We start from the raw sequence: 19,463 nt of genomic DNA on the forward strand, positions 1-19,463 counted from the left end.
AGGCCTGCTTTAGGCCTGGTTCTGGGAAGGGCGTTGGCTGCAGGCGAAGCTTCAAGAGAGGCTAAATGAAAACTGGAATTGCTTAGCTTTCAGTCACTATTCAATGGGCCAAATCCCTGCAGTTCATACTTGAGCAAAACTCTGTGACCTTCAGTGACATTTTTGCCTGGAGTAAGGACTTCAGGATTTGACTTAAGATGATAAAAGCCCCTGGCTTTTTTGGTGGAGAGCGATCTTACAGTCTGTATCGCAACACTTATTTTTGTTGCCCAGAAGTCCATGATAATGCTTTGCACTTGCCAGGTGTTTGGTCCATAATGACCAAGTGCTCTGCAAAGGTGAGTGTTACCCCCTGCTTTACAAATGGGGAAATTAAGACATAATGAGGGTCAGTGAGTTGTCCAACTTCATACACCAGTAACAGGTTTGCAATCCGGGCCTCGCAAGCCAGTCTTGTGCTGCTTCTTTTCCTCCCCCCACCAATCATTTATTTCTGTAAAATGGTGATAGAGATACTGACCTCCTTTGTAAAGTGCTTGGAGATGTACAGATGAGAAGAGCTAGCTATTATTTTACAAGAGCCATAATTTCAGCTTTTTCCCAGGGATTATAACTGCATTTTTTCTATGGTTTTCCTGGCATTATTTTCTGTTGTGTACTTTGCTCTCCTAGGTCCCAATGACTGCCTCTGTCTGAGCAGCCCCTTGGCTCAGTGACCTCGGCCTCGACGGAGCCCTTTTGACTTCAGCATGGCTCAGCCCAGGCCCAGAAGTCTACCTGTGTGGAAGTAAGATTGGGGCCATCATTTGTAATGTCATCAGAATATCACCAGACCATTAAAAATACAGCAGTAGACCTTGGGTCAAATTCTTTTTATATACAACAATACTCTGAAATGAAAATACTGGATTGATGGAGGGAACTACCCGGCCTTGTGTGTAACAGAACTCAGTGGAAATATTCAGACTTAGCAGGTGCAGAAGAATCAAATATTTCCTTTGGGGATAAGGATGTTTAGTTGAATTTACATAAATCAATTGCATATATTAGCATTCTGGTTTTTCACCTAAAATCCAGTAAAGAAACGAGAAGTTGTTACCTTACACTGTTGAACTACTGAGTAATATAGTCACTTTCTAGATAATGTAGCAGTTACAACATAGGCAGAACTGGAAGCTTGAACTGCCCAGAGAGTGGGAAAACCCCACTGGTTTTTCCCTTGCGAGTTGCAAGATACAAATGACAATGATAGTCCAGCAATGAGTGATGTTGCGTGTAACTCGGCTGTGTATTCTTGAGCTCAGATACTGTACTGACCGGTTTGGAGAGCAGTGGCTCTGAACGATTGCCCAAGTCTCACCCTACTTACTCAGAGTGTTATAATGATTCTGCAGCTGCCTTTGCCAAACACAAAATACAAAGAGTCAGTATTTTATTACACCTTCTGCGGTGTGTAGGAGAAGGGCTGCTTTCCACTTGGCTCCTCTGGCGGTGTTCTGCTTACAAGCTCCACAAAATGATCTATTACATATTGAAGTTTGCTGGGCAAAAGATCAAATTAAATCATGCCATCTGACCACAATTACACCATTCTCAAGCAGATGAAGTGTATTTTTGTGAATCTGTGTATAAACACTATACTGTGCATGTAATCTAATATGTATAAAGAAATATTTAGAGGAGACCACAGAATAGAATTTACACCTTTAAATGTGCAAATAATATATCAATAGAATAGAGTTTGTGTTTCCTGATGCATGTAAATATGGAACAAAAACTCTTGAAGAGCAAGTGAGGTTCAAACAAGAAACTGTCAGTGTCTGGTGTGTGATGATTTAGAGCAGTTTTCTGCTGTATTTTGTATTTTTGAAACATTAACTAGTTTGTTCTTCTAGTTAATTCTACCACTCATCAAAGTCAGTATCTTATACACAAGGAATTTTAGGCTAGCGGAGGCCCAAGAAACCTTTATCGCTTTTTTTTCTGCTGTTTATATCTTGTGATACAACTTAACTTTTTTTTTTAAGCAGGCCTATTCCTGTAACCCTAACTCACATGAATGGTCCCATTGACTTAAGAGGAACTCCTTCTGTGAGTAAGCCCCACTTAAATGAATAAGGTTTAGAAGATCAAGCAGCATTTTGAACTAGATGTACATACAGCCACCTGCGGTTTTGTTTTACGTTAATTACTCTCTCTGAGGGAGGAATCACTGCCTAGAATCCCTCAGCTTTGACAGGACTATGGAGTTAAGTTCAGGCTACCTCTTCCATTTGTTAGAATCATAGAATATCAGGGTTGGAAGGGACCTCAGGAGATCATCTAGTCCAACCCCCTGCTCAAAGCAGGGTCAATCCCCAGATAGAGTTTTGCCTCAGATCCCTAAATGGCCCCCTCAAGGATTGAACTCACAACCCTGGGTTTAGCAGGCCAATGCTCAAACCACTAGCTCAATAACGCTGGAGCATCTGCAATACCTGTTCCCATCGCAACTTCACAAGGTTGCCTGTGTCTCCTGTTTCATTAAACTGGGGCAGTTTCTGTAAACTCGATGATTATCTCAGATCCTATTTTCATCATTTACGCTTTCCTCCATGTAACAGGCTGCTTGAAACACCACACCCTTTTTGCAGCTATGTAGCCTGCTGGGGAAGGGTTAAATGGGCTGTGCTGACTCACTAAGCCTGGTGACTCATTACCCCACCCAGATATAGGGGAAATGGCTGTCTAGAGGATTATAAAGCCAGAAGGGGGTATTGTGATAATCTAATCTGATCTAAAAAGGAGACTCTCTACAGCTGCAGTGCTGGACTGAGCCATGGGGGGCATGTAGGCAGAGCGAACCTGGAGTAGGAATCTTAGGAGCAGCCAAATCCGGAAAGGAGCCTGACACTGAACTTTGTTGTATTGCTAAGGCTGTGTATGGACTGTGCTTTGAGCAGTTTGGGAAAGGCACCAGCTCATGCTCAATTTCTTTAATATATTTATATCTCAAAAATCAGTTCCATGTATTATTTCAAATGTGGCTATTGCACTGTATTGCAATGACTAGCTGATTTTCATATTCAGACCTTGACTTACGGATCCCAGATGAGTTGTTAACTTTGGACAGGACGTTTTTAAAGTGGTATCCAAAACTCACGGACTTCTCTAGAACACCGACTTTGACTTGTGAGTGTGCTTTCTTTCATGAATTTGATGCCTGGTTTCATAAGACTTCTTCCAGCTACACTGGATTTTATAAAAACTAATACTCAGGCTCCTTGTATCTGAGTCTCATTAGCTGATTGTAACACATTGCTTCCTTCTTCCTGGTTAACTAATTGCTCTCCTTGATCTGTAACCGCTTTTACTAAATTATCCTCTGCATTCAAGGCCCAACACAGTCAAGTTGTGCAGACTATACCTTCTGCAATACTCCACTACGGAGGTTCTCTTGTGGATGAATGTATACTGATAGCCAGGTCGATTATGTCCACTTCAAGGCTTTGTCACTCCCTCCAACAATTTTTGGTGCTGCTGAAAAGCACCCGACTGGTAGGACCAAAGTAAAGTTCCCTTATTCACCAAATAGGTCAGCAACACTCAGCCTCAGCAGAAGCTACCTTCTGCCAATCAGTCTGCCTCAACATTCACAGGGAGGGGCACTGGGCAAATGAGTAGTGCAGGCATTATGCTCCATTCCTTGGCCTCTTTCCAATAGATCTATTGTAACAGTGTCAGCTCTGGTAGTTTCTGCGATGTGGATACTTGTCCATGACTCCTAGAATGAGGCCTTCAGTTAATAAGCTTGTGGGGACTGCTGAATCAAGCCACTTATTTTATTTAATTACATTCAGGTTAAAGGCCCCGTCCAAGGTTCTAGTTTACCGTACATAATTAATCTTCACAGTAAAATAAAAAGGGGGACTGCCGAGGCTGCTCGACTAATATAATTTCAAACAATAATAAAAATCACACGTCATCCCGCTCCGCTAACTCTCAGCCCACTCTTCCCAAAGGCCCTGGGGAAATAGAGGGGCCATGCGACATGCCAGAAGAGTAGGTCCATTTTGGAATGGGACGAGGGTGCTGAATCCAGAGTCACTGTCCCTGCTAAAGAACAGCCTGAGAGGAAGTAGCCTAGAGATGAAACAGGATCCCAACCAATGATCAATTTCTTGTGCTAAGCCATGAAAATAATGGTGACTGCTGCTGCAAAAGCTTACACTTCCATTCTCCCCTCAAATTTTTCTCACAGCCTCAAGGCCATTTTTGCTGGCATGAAACTTGTTTTCTGAACATTTGTTATTTTGGTCACTGGGTGCCATCCTGTCATGTTACTGCAAAGAGGTGTGTTCCTTGCTGGAATTGGCAATGTTTTGCCCTGAATCCTATTTGTGAGCAAGTTTTGTCAGGCATCCTCATAAAGCAAAGATTAATAGGTGGGTTCTGCTCTGCCTTTGAGCTACTGAATCTATCCTCTTTGTTCTTCAATCATCGCTGATTCGCTGTAATTGCAGCTCTACCTTTCTACCTGTATTTGGAATTTCCTGCTTTTTCCCCGGCACTGAAATCACACCTTAGATGGCTGTTACATTTCCTGATTCTAGCAACGATCTCTTAATTCTGAAATTGAAAAATTGTCAAGTCAAATTCCACAGACAAAATGGATCAGTTACGTCCATGCTCGGAATAATAAGCATGCAGAAGAGAAACAAAGGGATGACACTCATGCAGTAAGGAATATCTGCTTACTTGTTGATGTAGCAGCAAGATCTCTCTCCGATTCCAAGAAGGTTTATCTGCTAAAGATTTTATCTTGTTTCACCGTGTTCTCAAGAACTATAGGTTGGGTCATGTGTTCCTGGAACTTCCAGTCTTCAGCCATCAAATTTCTTGGTTACGTATTGTCAGCTCTGATAGGAGAATGACTTCTTTTTCTGATACTTCAGCAGTGCTCTTTTAAAACACTGAGGCAAAAGAATTCCTGCTATGTTGCTAACAAGAGGGGAAAAGATTCCGTTCTCTGTATTGTCTTTTCCTGACCCTTTGTTCCTTGAATAGTTTGTGGTGTTTATCTTAACCTCTTGTGCAATCTTTCCTTCTGAAGAAGTTCCAGTCTCTTGAGTAAAAATAAGCAAGTGAGACTTTCAAGAAGGGTTTAAAAACAAAACAAACCCACCAAACCTTTTTATTCAAGTTAGCAACCCAGCAGCTAGGAAACAACAAAGTCATTTTTACAGAGAAGAAAAATTTCTTTATCAAGAAATTCTAATTTAAAAATCCCCAAAACAACTTGGAAAAAATCAGTGTAAAAACAATTATTAGCCTCTAAGCTTGTTTCAAGAACATGCTTGGCTATTAGAATGATGGGTGTCTTTTCACTGACTTCAGGGGGAGTTGAATGGGCCTTAAAGCAGGAACCAGAGTGGCTAAGTAAAGACTGGCTAAGAAAAAGCAAGTGAGAGAGGATGAGTTTGATTGGATTCCTTGCTAGGTCTCTGGAGGAAAAATCCTCTGATGCAATGTTGTGACATCTCTTGGACAGAAAAAAATGTAAGTGCATTAGTGTGAGAACAGTAGTGGTAGGTTTACTACTACTGCAACAACAAATCCAGGGCTGCCATCCCATGAAATGTTAAGGCTTTAGCTGTAAAATTCCCTAAATCCAGATATGAAACTCTAGCATTAATATTATTTTCAGAGCTAGTTTTTGTGCATAACAGAAAGGAATTAAGATCAGTCTCCGAATTCACTCCTAGTTCACACAAAATAAGGGATGAGCCTAATAGTCTTCATGTTGTCAACAGCCAGCGGAATTTTCTCCTTTACTGGGAAGAGGCTGGTGAAAGATGTGTCTGTCTTAGAGTTCAACCTCAATCCCCAGCAGCTAGCCCCATGTTTGCCAGAATCATTGGGGCTTGCCCTGAAACAGCTAACACGGGTTCAACAATTAGCTACCGTGATATTCCAGCAATAGTGAATTTAGCCCCAGTACTGGCTCAGTCTCATAACAATCAGTTACTCACTTATTCAACCCTCAGCAAGAAGACTCATAAACTCTACCAATTCCTTCTTCCTGAAAGGCCAGAACTACCAGAACAGCTGCTCCCAGGGGGTCTCAGTACTACTGTTCCCAGGCTAAACCTGAAGGATGCAGAGGTGTGTAAACCAGTGAAGGCAGTAAGGGGAAACAGGATGACAGCAGGCACTTTGCAAGTTAATCTATGGCCCAGGTGAGTCACAAGATCACTTCTGCATCTGGGGCTGCCCCTACGTTAGACTTCATGTGAAAGATATTTTCTGGACCTAAAATAACTCTATAACCATGCTGACAAACCAAAAACTCTCCCTAGGGAGTGAGGGAAGAGAGAGTTCAAGGGTGTGTCTAAAACAGGTCAACCTTTCTATATTTAAACTCAATAGTCAGCTATTTAGTGAGTGTGTGTGTGTGTGTGTGTGTGTGTGTGCGCGCGCTCACATATTAATTGGGCTACAAGGCAATCAGGACCTAAGGGAAAGTTTATTGTATGAATCTACTGAACTATCTTAAGGGAAGAGTTCTCGAGATTGAAGTTTATGGTGTGACCACTGAAAGGGGGGCTATTTGTAATGAAGAACCTGGTGTATGTAGGTAGAAAAACAAAAAATGGAGGATAAGAAATACAAAGGAAACAACAAAATGAAAATGGCTCCAGTCAGCAAAGGAGGAGGAAGTTTGTGATTTAGTACAAAAGAAATACATCTATCTTTCCCAGTGTGATATTTTACCATATGAAAACCTTCCACCTCCTATCTTGTGCAACAAGGAAAACAAAAAACAAAACAAGGAACAACCAGGGCTGAAAGGTCATAAATCTGCCCTAATTCCAGTGTATGTGCTGCTGCTGTACCCTGCACGCGATTGCAGCAGCTTTCCTATTCAATTAGTTCACAGGGTGAACATTTGGAGGCTCTAGCTTGACAATGGCACCACCTTGTGGTTGTGGAAAACTAGGTCTAAAGTGCAACACATTTCTAAGGGGGATTTTTGAAGTTACCCAACATTCCAGGAGGGCCCAGCGTCTGTGGAATCTGCAGCATGACCTTGCTCTAGAATCTTTCATTTATCAAAGCTACTTCTGCCCTCATTGTGGAAAGAAAAAAATGTTATAAACATAGCCCAGATATAAATGGTTGCCGTGAATCCCTCAATCTGCAACAGTAGCTGAGACAACTGAACTGCTCGGTTCTTCTCAAGGGATTGTTAATTCTGAACCATAAAGATTGATAACCTAAATGTGGCACATTGGCCAATATAGAGACAGCAGAAAATAAATGGAATTTACCATAATCAGCAAAGTCTCCTTAGAGTAACTTTATCATTCACTTTCATATGAATTAAGAACCTCAATTTAAAAAAGAAAAAAAAAAAACTTTAAATAAAGATGCTGCAGAATCTCCAGTCTGTCATACTGGAGTGCCACAGTGATCGGGGGGGGCGGGGGAGGGCGTGCCACAGAATTGAACACCAGCTTGCTGCACCGCAAATGGGGCCTTAGTGAATATTAGCAAATAAGTAATGGTAAATGATGCTTAGCTATTTTTATTAGTACTACTTTGATAATGGGTATTTTGGTGGCTATTGGTAAAACACACTCAGGCTAAGTATTAGAATGTAAAGTTTAAAGTGAAAGATCAAATTGTATTAGTACTGTAACTAACAGCATCCTTCAGTCCTACTATACCATGACAGTTAATATTAATTCAGACGCTAGATTTCAACCTGAAAAAAAATTCAGGCTATGGAAATTCTTCAGGAAAAATATGCATGGCCAGGGGGAGGAGGAGTAGAAGTTAGGGGGCTTCAAATCAGAGTAAATTAAGGAGAATGTACTGAAAAATAAAATTTTTATTAAATATTCAATGTATAAATTCTTTATATACAAAATACACTTGTTTGTATGGGAGACAAGGAATATATTCAGTCCTGACGTAGATTACTATTCCATCAACAACAAAAAGAGCATTTACACTCCTGTACCTCCCTTAGCCACTTCAACTTGGGGAAGCTGACACAGAAAGCCTTTCAGTGTGTACTCCCTCTGACAAAGCCCTGTTTGTAAGTAGTTGAAAAATCAAAGGCTGGCATAACTAGAGATAACCTGTTCCAGAGTTGTGAAGCAGTCCAGAAAGTCCTCCTCTTCGATCCCAAACTTAGTGTACTGGTGAACATAAGCTCTGAGGGGGCAAAGAGTTTGGGTAAAAAACCGAGAACGAGACAGCAAAACATTACAAATCATTGGTCCCTAAAAATCTGACACCTAGTACAGCATCAGACTGAGCTGGTTGTAATGAGCTGTTTCCACCCCTGTAAACCAGAACTGAATCGTTTGTTTGTTTGGACTCTTATTGTGTAATTCATACTGGATAGTACAACATAATCCAGTTCTAATAGTGTTTATAGCCTCAGGTATGCTGCTTTAAAGGAACAATACAATTTCAGGTTCAATGGCTGGCTTCTGGGGAAATACAAAGAGCATTTTCTGGCTTGTTTCTGAATCTCAGCAGAGCCACTAAAAGCAATTATTGGACTTGGAGGTAGCAGTTTACTCATTTATGATGAGCAAAGTGTCAAGTAGTCTTTGCAGGACAAACTTAAAACTGCTGTTTGTTGCATGAGTTTAACAGATGATAAATTTAGGAACAAAACCATTCAGCTCTTCTTCACACAGATCATGTGGCTAATTCCCACATTTACTGGACATTTGCCCTCTGACGCCCAATAATCTTGGCCTCATGAGATGAAATAAAAGAGGCCATTATTCTTTGAGTTAAAGTCTGGTTTTAAGGAAAAGTAAACCTCAGGGGTCAGAGCCTTTATAAACATAGCAACGCCCAAAATGTTTTTGAACCAAGCCAGGAATCTTACTGTTTCCTGGAATGAGCAGCAAATCTGGGTACAACCTAGAAACCGTGTGATCAGTAAAAGAGTTTGTATCTATTCGTTTTCGAATGGATAGTCTGGAATGGACAAGTAACTCTGGGGGTTTTTTAGTGCTGGTGAAAGTGCCAACTTGACTACACTGGAAATGGTCTTATTTACCGAACAGATACTACATAGGTAGTGCAAGCTGCCCTGCACCGCTCTGCCACGGTGCCTCAACCCTAGAGTTGGTTCCTCCAGAATCGACGTAACAGCCTCCATGATCATTCAAGTTCCTCTGCAGAGACTGCTGGGGGGAAAAAGGCAATTGTGCCATGGAGAAATGGTTCCAGGCCACCCACCATTTAACAAAGGTAAGGGAATAGCCACTGGCCGGACTTAGCATTACTGTCTTTGAGTGCCCTGCAAAAAAAAATTTGTTCTGGCAAGTTTTCTCTGAAATGAATTTGGTTCAATGTTCTAGGAAATCAGCCACGCAGCACCGGTTCCTCTTAAGTTGTTTTGATCAGTGGGAGCTTTGTTCCTCCTCTTTGCAGGAATGGATGTACTCCTATATGTATGTATTGTGCTCATATTTTACAGCAGGGTTGATCAGCAACTTGCACTCACTTACAGCCTGGCTTGGATTTGAATCTGTGACGCAGAGGCTTCTATACCCCAATCTCCCAAGAACATTATTTGGAAAACTACCACCATATTTACACACACTCTGTAATGAAGGTATCACTGTTTCTTTTACTGTTAAGGGTTTTTATCGCAAATCAGAATGATCTGTGAAGCATTTTAAACTGAGATGTGTGTTTGCAACTATTTACTTCCAATGAAAACACTGAAAAGTCTAAATGAAAAGTCTTATTTTCACTTACTTGGAAGCAAACATATTCCAAGCTTTCCCCACAATGTTGTCCATAAGCTTCAGCAGGAACTGGCTGTTGCTGACCAAAGAAGCAGATTTTTCATACTTGTTAAAGGCTCTTGGTGTTTTCCATATAGTAAAGGCCTCTTGAGGGTTTAGCCAGGATGTATACAATGCTGGATCTCTGAAACCTCCTGCAATGGGAATATGGCAGTCTTTTCTGACTAATGAAGTTTTACCAAGTGATTTTCTTTATAGGTTCAACTAGAATTTTCCAATCAGCATGTTACACTGAGTATTGTACGCTAGAACTCTGAACCTGTGCTTTAAATCTACTGCATGAATATGGAGACTAAAAAGTGACCCTGAAAAAGGATAGTTTATGACTGGTTCTGTGCCTGGCAGGGCAACACGGAGCTCCTGCAGCTACTGCCCATTCAACCTCACAAACCAACATAAGTGGAAAGGAAAACTGTAATTTGTTCTCATGTCCGCTGTGTCCCAGCTAATAATTAGAAGCTGGGGCTTTGGGAGTGGTGTAGAATGAGGTGGGTGATCTCACAAGACCCTGAGCTGAAAATAAAAACAGCTGCAGTAAGTCATCCATGTATCTCTGTTCCACCAGTTCTCTAAAGCCTCAGCTGCTGCTTGGCAAATCAAGTCAGACTTCCAAGCAATATTTCCACCTGATGGGCCTAGTAAAAGTGTAACTGTTCAAACTGGTTCTTTCCCACACAATGTGGTGAGGGCAGGATATAAAAGTACCCCAGCACTGCTTCAGTGCTCTGTGATAAGCAAGCTATGATGTCTCCCACCCCTGTAGCGGCTCAGTATCTTTCCAGGTAGCATTATACTATAGCAATGAATCCTATCACACAGATAGAATTTAATTTTACAGTCTGATCGTACCTCTCCTTTCCCGCAAGTTGCTTTAGGAAGCCCTGATAGATACTGCCAGTGTAGCGTCTACGTATGTAAATATAGGAGTCCTTCATGACTGCATAACACAGCCTTGGGCATTAGAATGTGTTTGCAGAGAGAATGTTGACCTTAATCTTTAAAGTATGCAGCCTTCGGCTTTTGTCACTTTCGCCAGTGACTGTTACAATGAAAACAGTGGGAGACGGAAGAAGGAATAACTAATGTACTGTGTATTTTTTCTCACCTAGATCAACGCTTTGCACATCTTTTCCTCGCAGGACAACCAGGTTGGCGATGGAGGTGTTAAAATGTAGTGCCTTATTTGGAGAGGCTTTTGGGGGGACAGGATGCCCTGGCAATGGTGGTCGCACCTGCCAATCGATACCTAGAAACAGAAGTTTTTGAAACAAACTAAAATCCATATTTCAATTGTGTGATGTGCTTAATTAATTTACGTTTTTCAGTTCCTATCTTCCTGATGTGAAATATGGCTGCATTCAGAAAAAGGTACTGCAGGCTACTTGGAGCCAGTCTAGTGCTAGTGCTATTCAGTACCTGGCACTGGACGTCTGGCCAAGGGTGTGCCACAGCACATAGGCTCCACTCACTGATCAGGCAGCAGTTACGTGACTCTTAGATGATAATGGAGCTCAACCTGCAGGTCTTATGGAGGGAAATCTCCCACTGCAGTCACTATTCCTACCACAGAGGAAATGTCCACAATAAACAGTTCACCATTCTTGTGCCTTGCTGGCACCTTACCTCTTAATTGGAAGCCATATTACAGTTCACCGCCTGTCTAGGTAAAAGTGGAAGGATTGAAGTGTAATAAAAAACAAAAGTAGCACTAGGAATCCAAGAGCTGTTCCAAGTGAATCATGGAAGTAAATCCCCAAATGTTTTGTTTTACATATTCTTAATATTTATAGCTAGTTGAGAGGTCTGGGAGCTAAAGCAGGGATGAACTGGAAGGTCTTATGGCAGCAGTGTTATTAGTTGAAAGAGCTGGTGGGTATATGGGGATGTCTAGATGAAGGGGGCTACTTCTTTCTGAACTGGTTAAAGCTAGCCAGTGACTTCTCAAAGGCAATAAACCTTATTCCACGTGTAGAAACTTATGTTGAAAGAGTGACTGATTTCCAGGGTGTGCACACACCTCTTACCTTCTTCCATTTTAGCATTAGCAATAAGCATCTGTCTTAGATGTTTGATGAGCCCAGGCCAAGTAAATGTGCTGTATGCCAGGGAGTTCTCGGACATCTGCGGTATGTTACGAAGACCCAACATCTTGAATTCAGGATGGGGAACTAAAGACTCCATTAAGTCTCCTGAGAATCAAAAAACAGCTGCCATGACTGCCCAAATAATATTTAGGCTAGTCTATGAGAGACAATAGTGAGGAATTTCATGGGGACCTAATGACACAAGATGAAGGGGCAACATGCAGAGTAGATAAGTGCAAGTCATACACATCCCAGTGAACAATATGAAAAACTCATACGCTTTGCTGGGGTCTATATTGGCATGTTAGCACTCTGGAGAGGTCACAGATCAATCACTGGGAAAAAAATCTGCTCCTTGTTTAGTAGGGTCAAAAAAAGCAAATATGCTGGAATATATAAAGAATGGGATGGAAAACAGTGATAGTATTATAATGCTCTTGTTAGGTCAAAGTATAAATCAGTTCCAGTGAACGTATCTCAGAGAGAGAGCTAAAATCAAAGGAGTTTAAAGAAAAACAATGAGAATGATTAGAGGCAGAAAGCCCATTGTGTATGCGATTGGGACTATTTAGAGCAGAGACATGGTAGAACTATACAAAATAACAAATAGGATAGACAAGGTAAACTAATGCTCTTATTTACTCTCTCGTAATACAAGACCATGAGGATATGACATGACACCGAAATGGACAAAATTAAAACTAAAAAAGTAGTGCTTCTATGAGACACATTTTTAAAAATTGAATATATATATATATATAGAGAGAGAGAGAGAGAGACAATAAGTAACTCAGTTACATCAAATGGGATAATTATTCAGAGGGGATATAAATGCTCATGAGTCAGGGCAAAAACCTGCTACTAACAGATGTGGGTTAGGAAGAAATCTCCCCTAGGGGCAGGTTATTCCATGGCTACTAGAGCAGCGGTTCTCAAACTGTGGGTCGAGACTCCAAAGTGGTTCATGACCCCATTTTTATGGGATCACCAAGGCTGGTGTTGGCCCTGGGCACCAACAAGTCTGAAGTCCAAGCCCCACCGCCAGGGGCTGAAGCCGAAGCCAGAGCCCCACCACGCAGGGCAGAAGCCCTTGGGCTTCAGCTTTGGTCCCGCCCGGCCGGGGCAGTGGAGCTCAGGCAGGCTCAGTCTTTGGTCCCCGCTCCTGGGGTTGTGTAGTAATTTTTGTTGTCAGAAGATAGTCACGGTGCAATGAAGTTTGAGAACCGCTGCGCTAGGGTGTTTCTTCCGCCTCCCTCTAAAAGCATCTGGTAATGACCACTGTTGGCGAAAAGATACTGGACGAGGCAGACTGCTACTCTGAACCAATATGGCAAGTCTAATGGTCTTATGACATTTAATCATGTTTCATTAGACCACTGAAACTTGTTTTCCCCTTCTTCATGGTAAAGGTTGTATAGCAAAAGGGTAAAACAATGAAGATGCACCATAAATAAATACACAGAAACAGGAACAACAGAGGGAATGACCCTGTGTTCCTTATCACCCATAAGGATGTAGACACAAACAGCCTGTTCTTCTCTCCCCCCCACCCCCCGCATTTCTGTCTGACATGGAGTATAGAAAATAATAAACCCTCCTCTGCATTTGTCTGGCTGCACTCAGAGTCTATTGTTGCAGGGACCAATGGGCAAATGCCAAAGTGGAAAATTTGGGTAGCAACCACAAATCTTGGCACTATAGATAAATTAATTCTCTCGTTTCAGGATGACACACATCACAGACCTGTCTTATCACTAACAAGAGCAGCATAATACTCTAATTTTGGTTTGCAGCTTTTTCTGCGAGCCTTTTTATCTGGTTTCAGTTTGCATATAGTTCTAAACTAACCCCAAAACTCGAAACAAAACCACTGACTTGCACATGGTTTCACCTAAAATGTACATTAGTCCCAGGCTGATACCAGCCTCTTGGAAAGAGGAAGCATTACTTGGTGGTAAAGCATGAGACTGGGTGTCAGAAGCTCTACTCTTAACTCTGCTGCAAAACTGATGTATGACCAATGGCAAGTCACTTAATCTCTTTCTGCCTCAGTTTCATCATCTTTAAAAGAGGGGATAATACCCAACTCACAGAGGGGGGCTGATGTTTAGCTCGCTGTTTGAAGAGTGCTCTGAGATCCTTGAAATGAAAGCATTAGATGGCAGAAAGTATTGTTATAATTAGATACCTAGTGGACTTCTGCTATACTGGGAGGCTCCTTCTGAGGAATAAGTGGGCTGGAACACACTTCCCAGCTGATGTGCAATTACTTGATTTACATCCCTGAAGGAGATCTTTTTAATATTCATTAGCTGAGCACAGATCTTGTGGATGGCATCGTTTTCGTGAACAAGGAGAGCATCTGATGACTGGTACAGGTGTGAGAGTGTCAGAACTGAATTGTAGTTTTGAACAATTACCTTGAAACAAAAACATACATCAACAAGGATGAGTTAACAAATTAAGAATTTTTGTCTATGTAACTTATGTCACCTCTTTTGATATTCTTCACGGAGTGACTGATTCCCCCTTTACCAAGATCCTGCATCCAATTCAGCAATACTTTTAGCTTCCACTTGGATAGTGAACAAGGCCTGCCTTGATCTTATCATCCACAGCTGCATTCATAACAAGATACTGAGAATGAACCTGTAGGATCATGCTGTATTGATTATACTTGCCATGTAATAAACTGGAGCCTTGTTTCAATTCCCTGCTCCACTACAGACTGCCTGTGTGACCTTGGGCAAGTCACTTAGGCCAGGTCTACACTAATAGCTATGTCCGTACAGGGTGTGGAAAAAATTCACACCCCTGTCTGACATAGCGATGCCAGCAAACCTCCCTCCCTGCCCCCACGTCCTTTTGTCTGCATAGGTCATGTTGCTTGGGGAGGCAGTTTAACTATACTGGCAAAAGATCTCCTTATGCTGGTTATAAACTGTGTCTCTATTACAGCTGTATTGGCAAAGCCTTTCTTGTGTACACTAGCCCACAGTCTCTCTGTGCCTCAGTTCTCATCTGTAAAATAGGGATAATAGTACTTCTGTGCCTCACAGAGATGTTGAAACGATAAATACATGGAGAAAAATTGTGATGTGCTCACATACTATGGCAATGGGGGCCTTATACGTACTAAGTTAGGCTCAGGCACTAGTGAAATAAGTCTCATAGTTGGGACGTGCCGTTTTACAATCACATTTTAAAAGTTATGTTTTGTTTTCACTTTTGAAGGACCCAAAGCAACTGACTGCAGGCAAACAATGAAACTGACTATACATAAGGTGATATTAAATACACAAAGTAAATAAACTGTAAAGAAACAATTCTCTCCCTTTCTCCAATATATCTCAGCTATAGGCATTTTAGGTGTTATTTGTAACAGCAGAAGGTAAAGCAGATGTAGGGGGGGGGTTGTTATCACTAGCCTGGCCTTTTAATACCGATTAAAATTTTTGCAAAACACCCATGGAGCTTTAACATTTACCTCACCGGTTCCATATGGCCAGATAACCTGGTTGAGTATAAATGAGGTTGGAAAAGCATCCCTTAAGCACTGGGTCACAAAGGCTCCCATGCCTGATCCTGTGCCACCAGCCATGCTCATTACTGTGAAAAATCCACTGAGTCGGTCACATTTCTCTGCTTCCTTCTGTACCAGGTTCATGATAACGTCTCTGTACCTGGGCCCATGAACAGAGTAACTGCAGCATAAGAGAAAGCAAAAAGAGCAAGAACTCTTACTTTATAGCAAAACAAAAGCATCTAAAGTCAACCACACAAACATATAAAGTAGCTTTTCCTTCTTTTAAAAATGCCAATCCGTTTATCTAACTCTTTATATCACCAGTGCTGCCTGTAGTGAACAATCCTCAATTCTTCTGTTGTGCCATTTATTTTGCATTAAGAGCCTGATCTTTAAAATTAGCCTCCCACTCTGTACCCACAAATCAAGTAGTTAGATGTCTAAGTGACATTTTGTTCACTTTTCTGTAATTGAATAGTAGGTCTTCACTGTTAATACCAATCTCAGTTCCTTGCAAAAAGAGCACAAGCAGTCTACAATAGCAGTAAAATCAGAGTAATGTTATGCATGCAGTGTATTACTTCACAGCAGCAACATTTCCGCTTCTAAGAGAGGATGGCTGTGAATCTAGGCAGTTGCTTAGTATTCACATGCTGTATCATTATTAGCAAAGCTTGTGGTGATCATTTATACCCATTTGCCCAGTTGTTTCCAGACCCCTGTTTCTGACAGAAGTGTGACTGATGGTCATATTTCCAGTGGCCAGACCTCGCAGCCATTGAGAGGGTCTGACTGATTACTTTAGGTTCCATGTCAACAAGTACAGCCCGGGCAACAGGTACTGGAGAGAGAGGGGGAAAAATGCAAAATCAAAAAGACTGCATCATACTTAAACCTTTTAACAAGAAAACAATGTTCACATAATGGGCATAAAAACATACGAAGGGCCAGATCATACTTCTCTTATTCATGCAAATCATCCCAATAACTTCAGGGGGGCAGTACATGAGAATAAGGTGAGAGGGATTTGACCCTCAAAGCTTTACATTTACATAGAACCTTTCATTATCCTAAAGTGTTTTGCAACTGTACATAGACAGGAGTCCTTTTCAGTAGGGAAACCATTCATGTCAGCTAGCATTTGAAATGGACGGGCTTCATGCCCCAGTACTGAATCTGATCTACCTAACGTGTGTAATAAACAGAAATCTGGAAAGAAAAAAAACATGTTTCTCATCTAGAAAAGCTCTTTATTAGTTCTCATGAATGTATGATGGCAATCAGAGGTACAAAACAAGAAAAACAAAGCTCACTGCAATAGTTCTATTACTGTAAGAAAGAGCAAGGTGGATTTGGGATTAAGGCACAGAATCAGGGTTCAGCACAGCAGGGAGCTGTTCCAGCTCTGCCACTGACTTGGTATGTGACCTTGGGCAAGTCACTTCCCCTCTCAGTGTCTGCTTTGCCATTTGTTAAATGCTGATGACAACAGGGCTGAGATGGTAAGTTCATGAATATACCTAAAGCACATCCTTAAGTAGAAATGCAAAGTATTATTTATTACTACATATATTTCTAACAGGCTCAGTATGCTATGAAAAAAAAATCCTTAAAAATTGTACCTCCAGTTTTCTCCTCACTGAAGAAACGTTCCTTGCAAGCGTCCTGATAGGATTCATTCTCCTTCTTGGAGCACAGTCCATGTGTGCTGTGGAAGTCATTGCAGATAGCATTAAACACCTCATAACCAATCTGGTTACCACACTGACCAAGCTGTACTGTGACTATTGACATTCTCCTTCACCTTGGATTTAATCCTAAAAAGAAAAAATATAGAATTGTGCTTTTTACTGTGGTTGATCAAACTGTAGAGAGTGGAAGACTTTGGACCAGTTTCATAAGCCATGAAGAGCATAGTTGGGCAGTGAAATTTCCCTTGTACAAAGGGCAGCTGTGTGGTTTTCCAGACTATTTAAACATTGCAGCTGTGTGGATTTAGTAGCTGAAACTCCTCTGAAGGGGCTGTGGCCATCATTGGGTGTTGACAGTGGCCACAGTGGGGCTGTGATGTGTTTGAGTGGGGATCAGGTGTTGAATTTTGTCCCCACCAATTGCTGCTCAGGACAACCAGAAAAAATAGAACAATTGGATTTTCCATGGTACTTATATCTCTCTTTTATGTCACAAAAAGCCTGCCTATACACCTCTACCTCGATATAACGCTGTTCTCGGGAGCCAAAAAGTCTTACCGTGTTATAGGTGAAACCGTGTTATATCGAACTTGCTTTGATCCACCAGAGTGCGCAGCCCCGCCCCCCTGGAGCACTGCTTTACCGCGTTATATCAGGTCGCGTTATATCAGGGTAGAGGTGTATTTAACTGCCTCAAACACTGTAGGTTTAAGGCTAAGGTGCCTAATATGAACCACAATGACTAATGCTCAAGTACAACTGTGCTACCCCATCTGTTCATACGTGCAAGTCTCTGCTGACACATGAAGACTCTATTGTCATTCCTTAGACATTATTGATATTCAGTGTTGTTGCAAGCTTGTCTACTTCTTTTTCTGCAGTCCCAGTGGTTCAATTATACTGTTGTTAGCCATAGTAGAAGCTCTAATATAGACCAGACACTGGTATTTTAAACTAGCAGTTTGCCTAGACCAGCAAATTTAAATGACACTGGAGTTAAAATGCTGGATTATATTAATGCTCCCACTGATGGAGCTGCACGGGTGGTAGCAACAGTGGGAAATCTTAGAAATAAAAGGCTAGTTCAGGATACAACCGTGGACAGATTATTGCCTCACATTCTCCTCTGGGTGAAACAAAATCTTTTCCAACATTGCCTACTTGACCTATTGGGGCATTACTCTGCCAACAGTCCCTTCCTTGCAGATGCAAAGAGGCACCTGCTGCTGAAAGATCTACAGGATCCCATTTCAAATGTGAGAATTTAGATTCTTGCATGCATAATGGGGGTGGATGAAACCAAGCTAGATCAATGAGACGAATTACTCTGTGAAGCTAAGCTGACAGGTAGAAGCCATTCACACTGACATAATCCATCCAGTTGAAACGATAATAGTTGGTATTTATCATTCTGTTAAAGCAGCCATAGACCACTCATTACACTCCTAGACCTGTAAATTCTGGTTTAATACCCAATCCATCTATCAAGAATGTTGAGAATGACTGTATTCTATCTTTGCGGGGGAGGGGGGAAGGAAGTAGGAGTTGGACTAGCACCCCGATCCCAGGCTCCCCCCATCCAGCCACATAGGTGGTACCCCCCTGATCCCAGGCCCCTCTCGTCCAGCCACGCATGTGGCACCCTCATCCCAAGCCCCCCTCATCCAGCCGTGTAGATGGCACCCCCCCGATCCCAGGCCCCCGTACGTGGCGCCCCCGATCCCCCCTCATCCAGCCACGTACGTGGCGCCCCCCGAACTCAGGTCCCCATCCTGCTCCCCCGTGGAGAGCGATGCCTCTTTGTCCCCCTCCTGCATCCCCGCCTTCCCATGTAGCCCTCCTCTCCCCCCCCCCCCCCACACGCCAGCACAGGGCGCGTACCCCAGCCCCAAGCGCCTCCCCGCCGGGCCCAGCTCGGTACCTGAGTCTCCCCCTCACGGTCTCACGCCGGGATTCTGCCCCAGCAGGTCAAGACTCCTTCCCTCAGGGAGCGTGCGAGGCGTTACCATCACAACAAGCCCTCCTGGCCCCTCCGGCATCGGTACAGAACCGCCTTGCCACAGAGCGTTTGCGCATGCTCTGAGCCAGCAGGAGGCGGTGTAGGGGGCTGCAGGTACAGTATCAGCGGTGGAGGCTTCAGTGAACGTCATACGCCTGCACCGAGCCGAGAAGCTTCAATCTGCAGCCTGCGCATGCTCGATGCCAGTAAATCTAGCGGCCGAGCGAGCTTTGCGCATGCTCAGTTCGAGCCCCAACTGAGGTCGCACGCCATGGTGCGTTCTGCGCATGTTCAGTGTGGTCCCTTGCGGTCACCGGGTTGGGTCGTGCGCCTGCGCCG

At 42.6% G+C, this 19,463-nt stretch overlaps 1 protein-coding gene across 1 annotated transcript; it reads right to left on the bottom strand.

Moving 5' to 3' along the window:
* Window positions 1-7,855: 7,855 nt before the first annotated feature.
* TUBD1 (tubulin delta 1) lies at window positions 7,856-19,222 on the bottom strand. The gene is made up of 9 exons (XM_054008082.1): window positions 19,047-19,222; window positions 17,057-17,251; window positions 16,128-16,275; window positions 15,396-15,612; window positions 14,097-14,328; window positions 11,849-12,013; window positions 10,930-11,070; window positions 9,775-9,958; window positions 7,856-8,202 (listed from the first exon to the last, which is right to left on the bottom strand). The coding sequence occupies exons 2-9, from the start codon at window positions 17,226-17,228 to the stop codon at window positions 8,100-8,102; spliced, it is 1,362 nt and encodes a 453-aa protein (XP_053864057.1). The 5' UTR covers window positions 17,229-17,251; window positions 19,047-19,222; the 3' UTR covers window positions 7,856-8,099.
* Window positions 19,223-19,463: the final 241 nt, after the last annotated feature.

This window comes from Malaclemys terrapin, chromosome 18 (genome assembly GCF_027887155.1).
Source record: "Malaclemys terrapin pileata isolate rMalTer1 chromosome 18, rMalTer1.hap1, whole genome shotgun sequence".
NCBI classification, from domain to species: domain Eukaryota; kingdom Metazoa; phylum Chordata; order Testudines; family Emydidae; genus Malaclemys; species Malaclemys terrapin.

Coding starts and splice junctions, on each gene's coding strand:
- TUBD1 (XM_054008082.1), bottom strand. CDS start 17,228: ATGTCAATAGTCACAGTACAGCTTGGTCAGTGTGGTAACCAGATTGGT. Junction 15,613..16,127: donor GGAAACAACTGGGCAAATGG/GTATAAATGATC, acceptor CTTATGCTGCAG/TTACTCTGTTCATGGGCCCA. Junction 9,959..10,929: donor TGTGCAAAGCGTTGATCTAG/GTGAGAAAAAAT, acceptor TTCCCATTGCAG/GAGGTTTCAGAGATCCAGCA.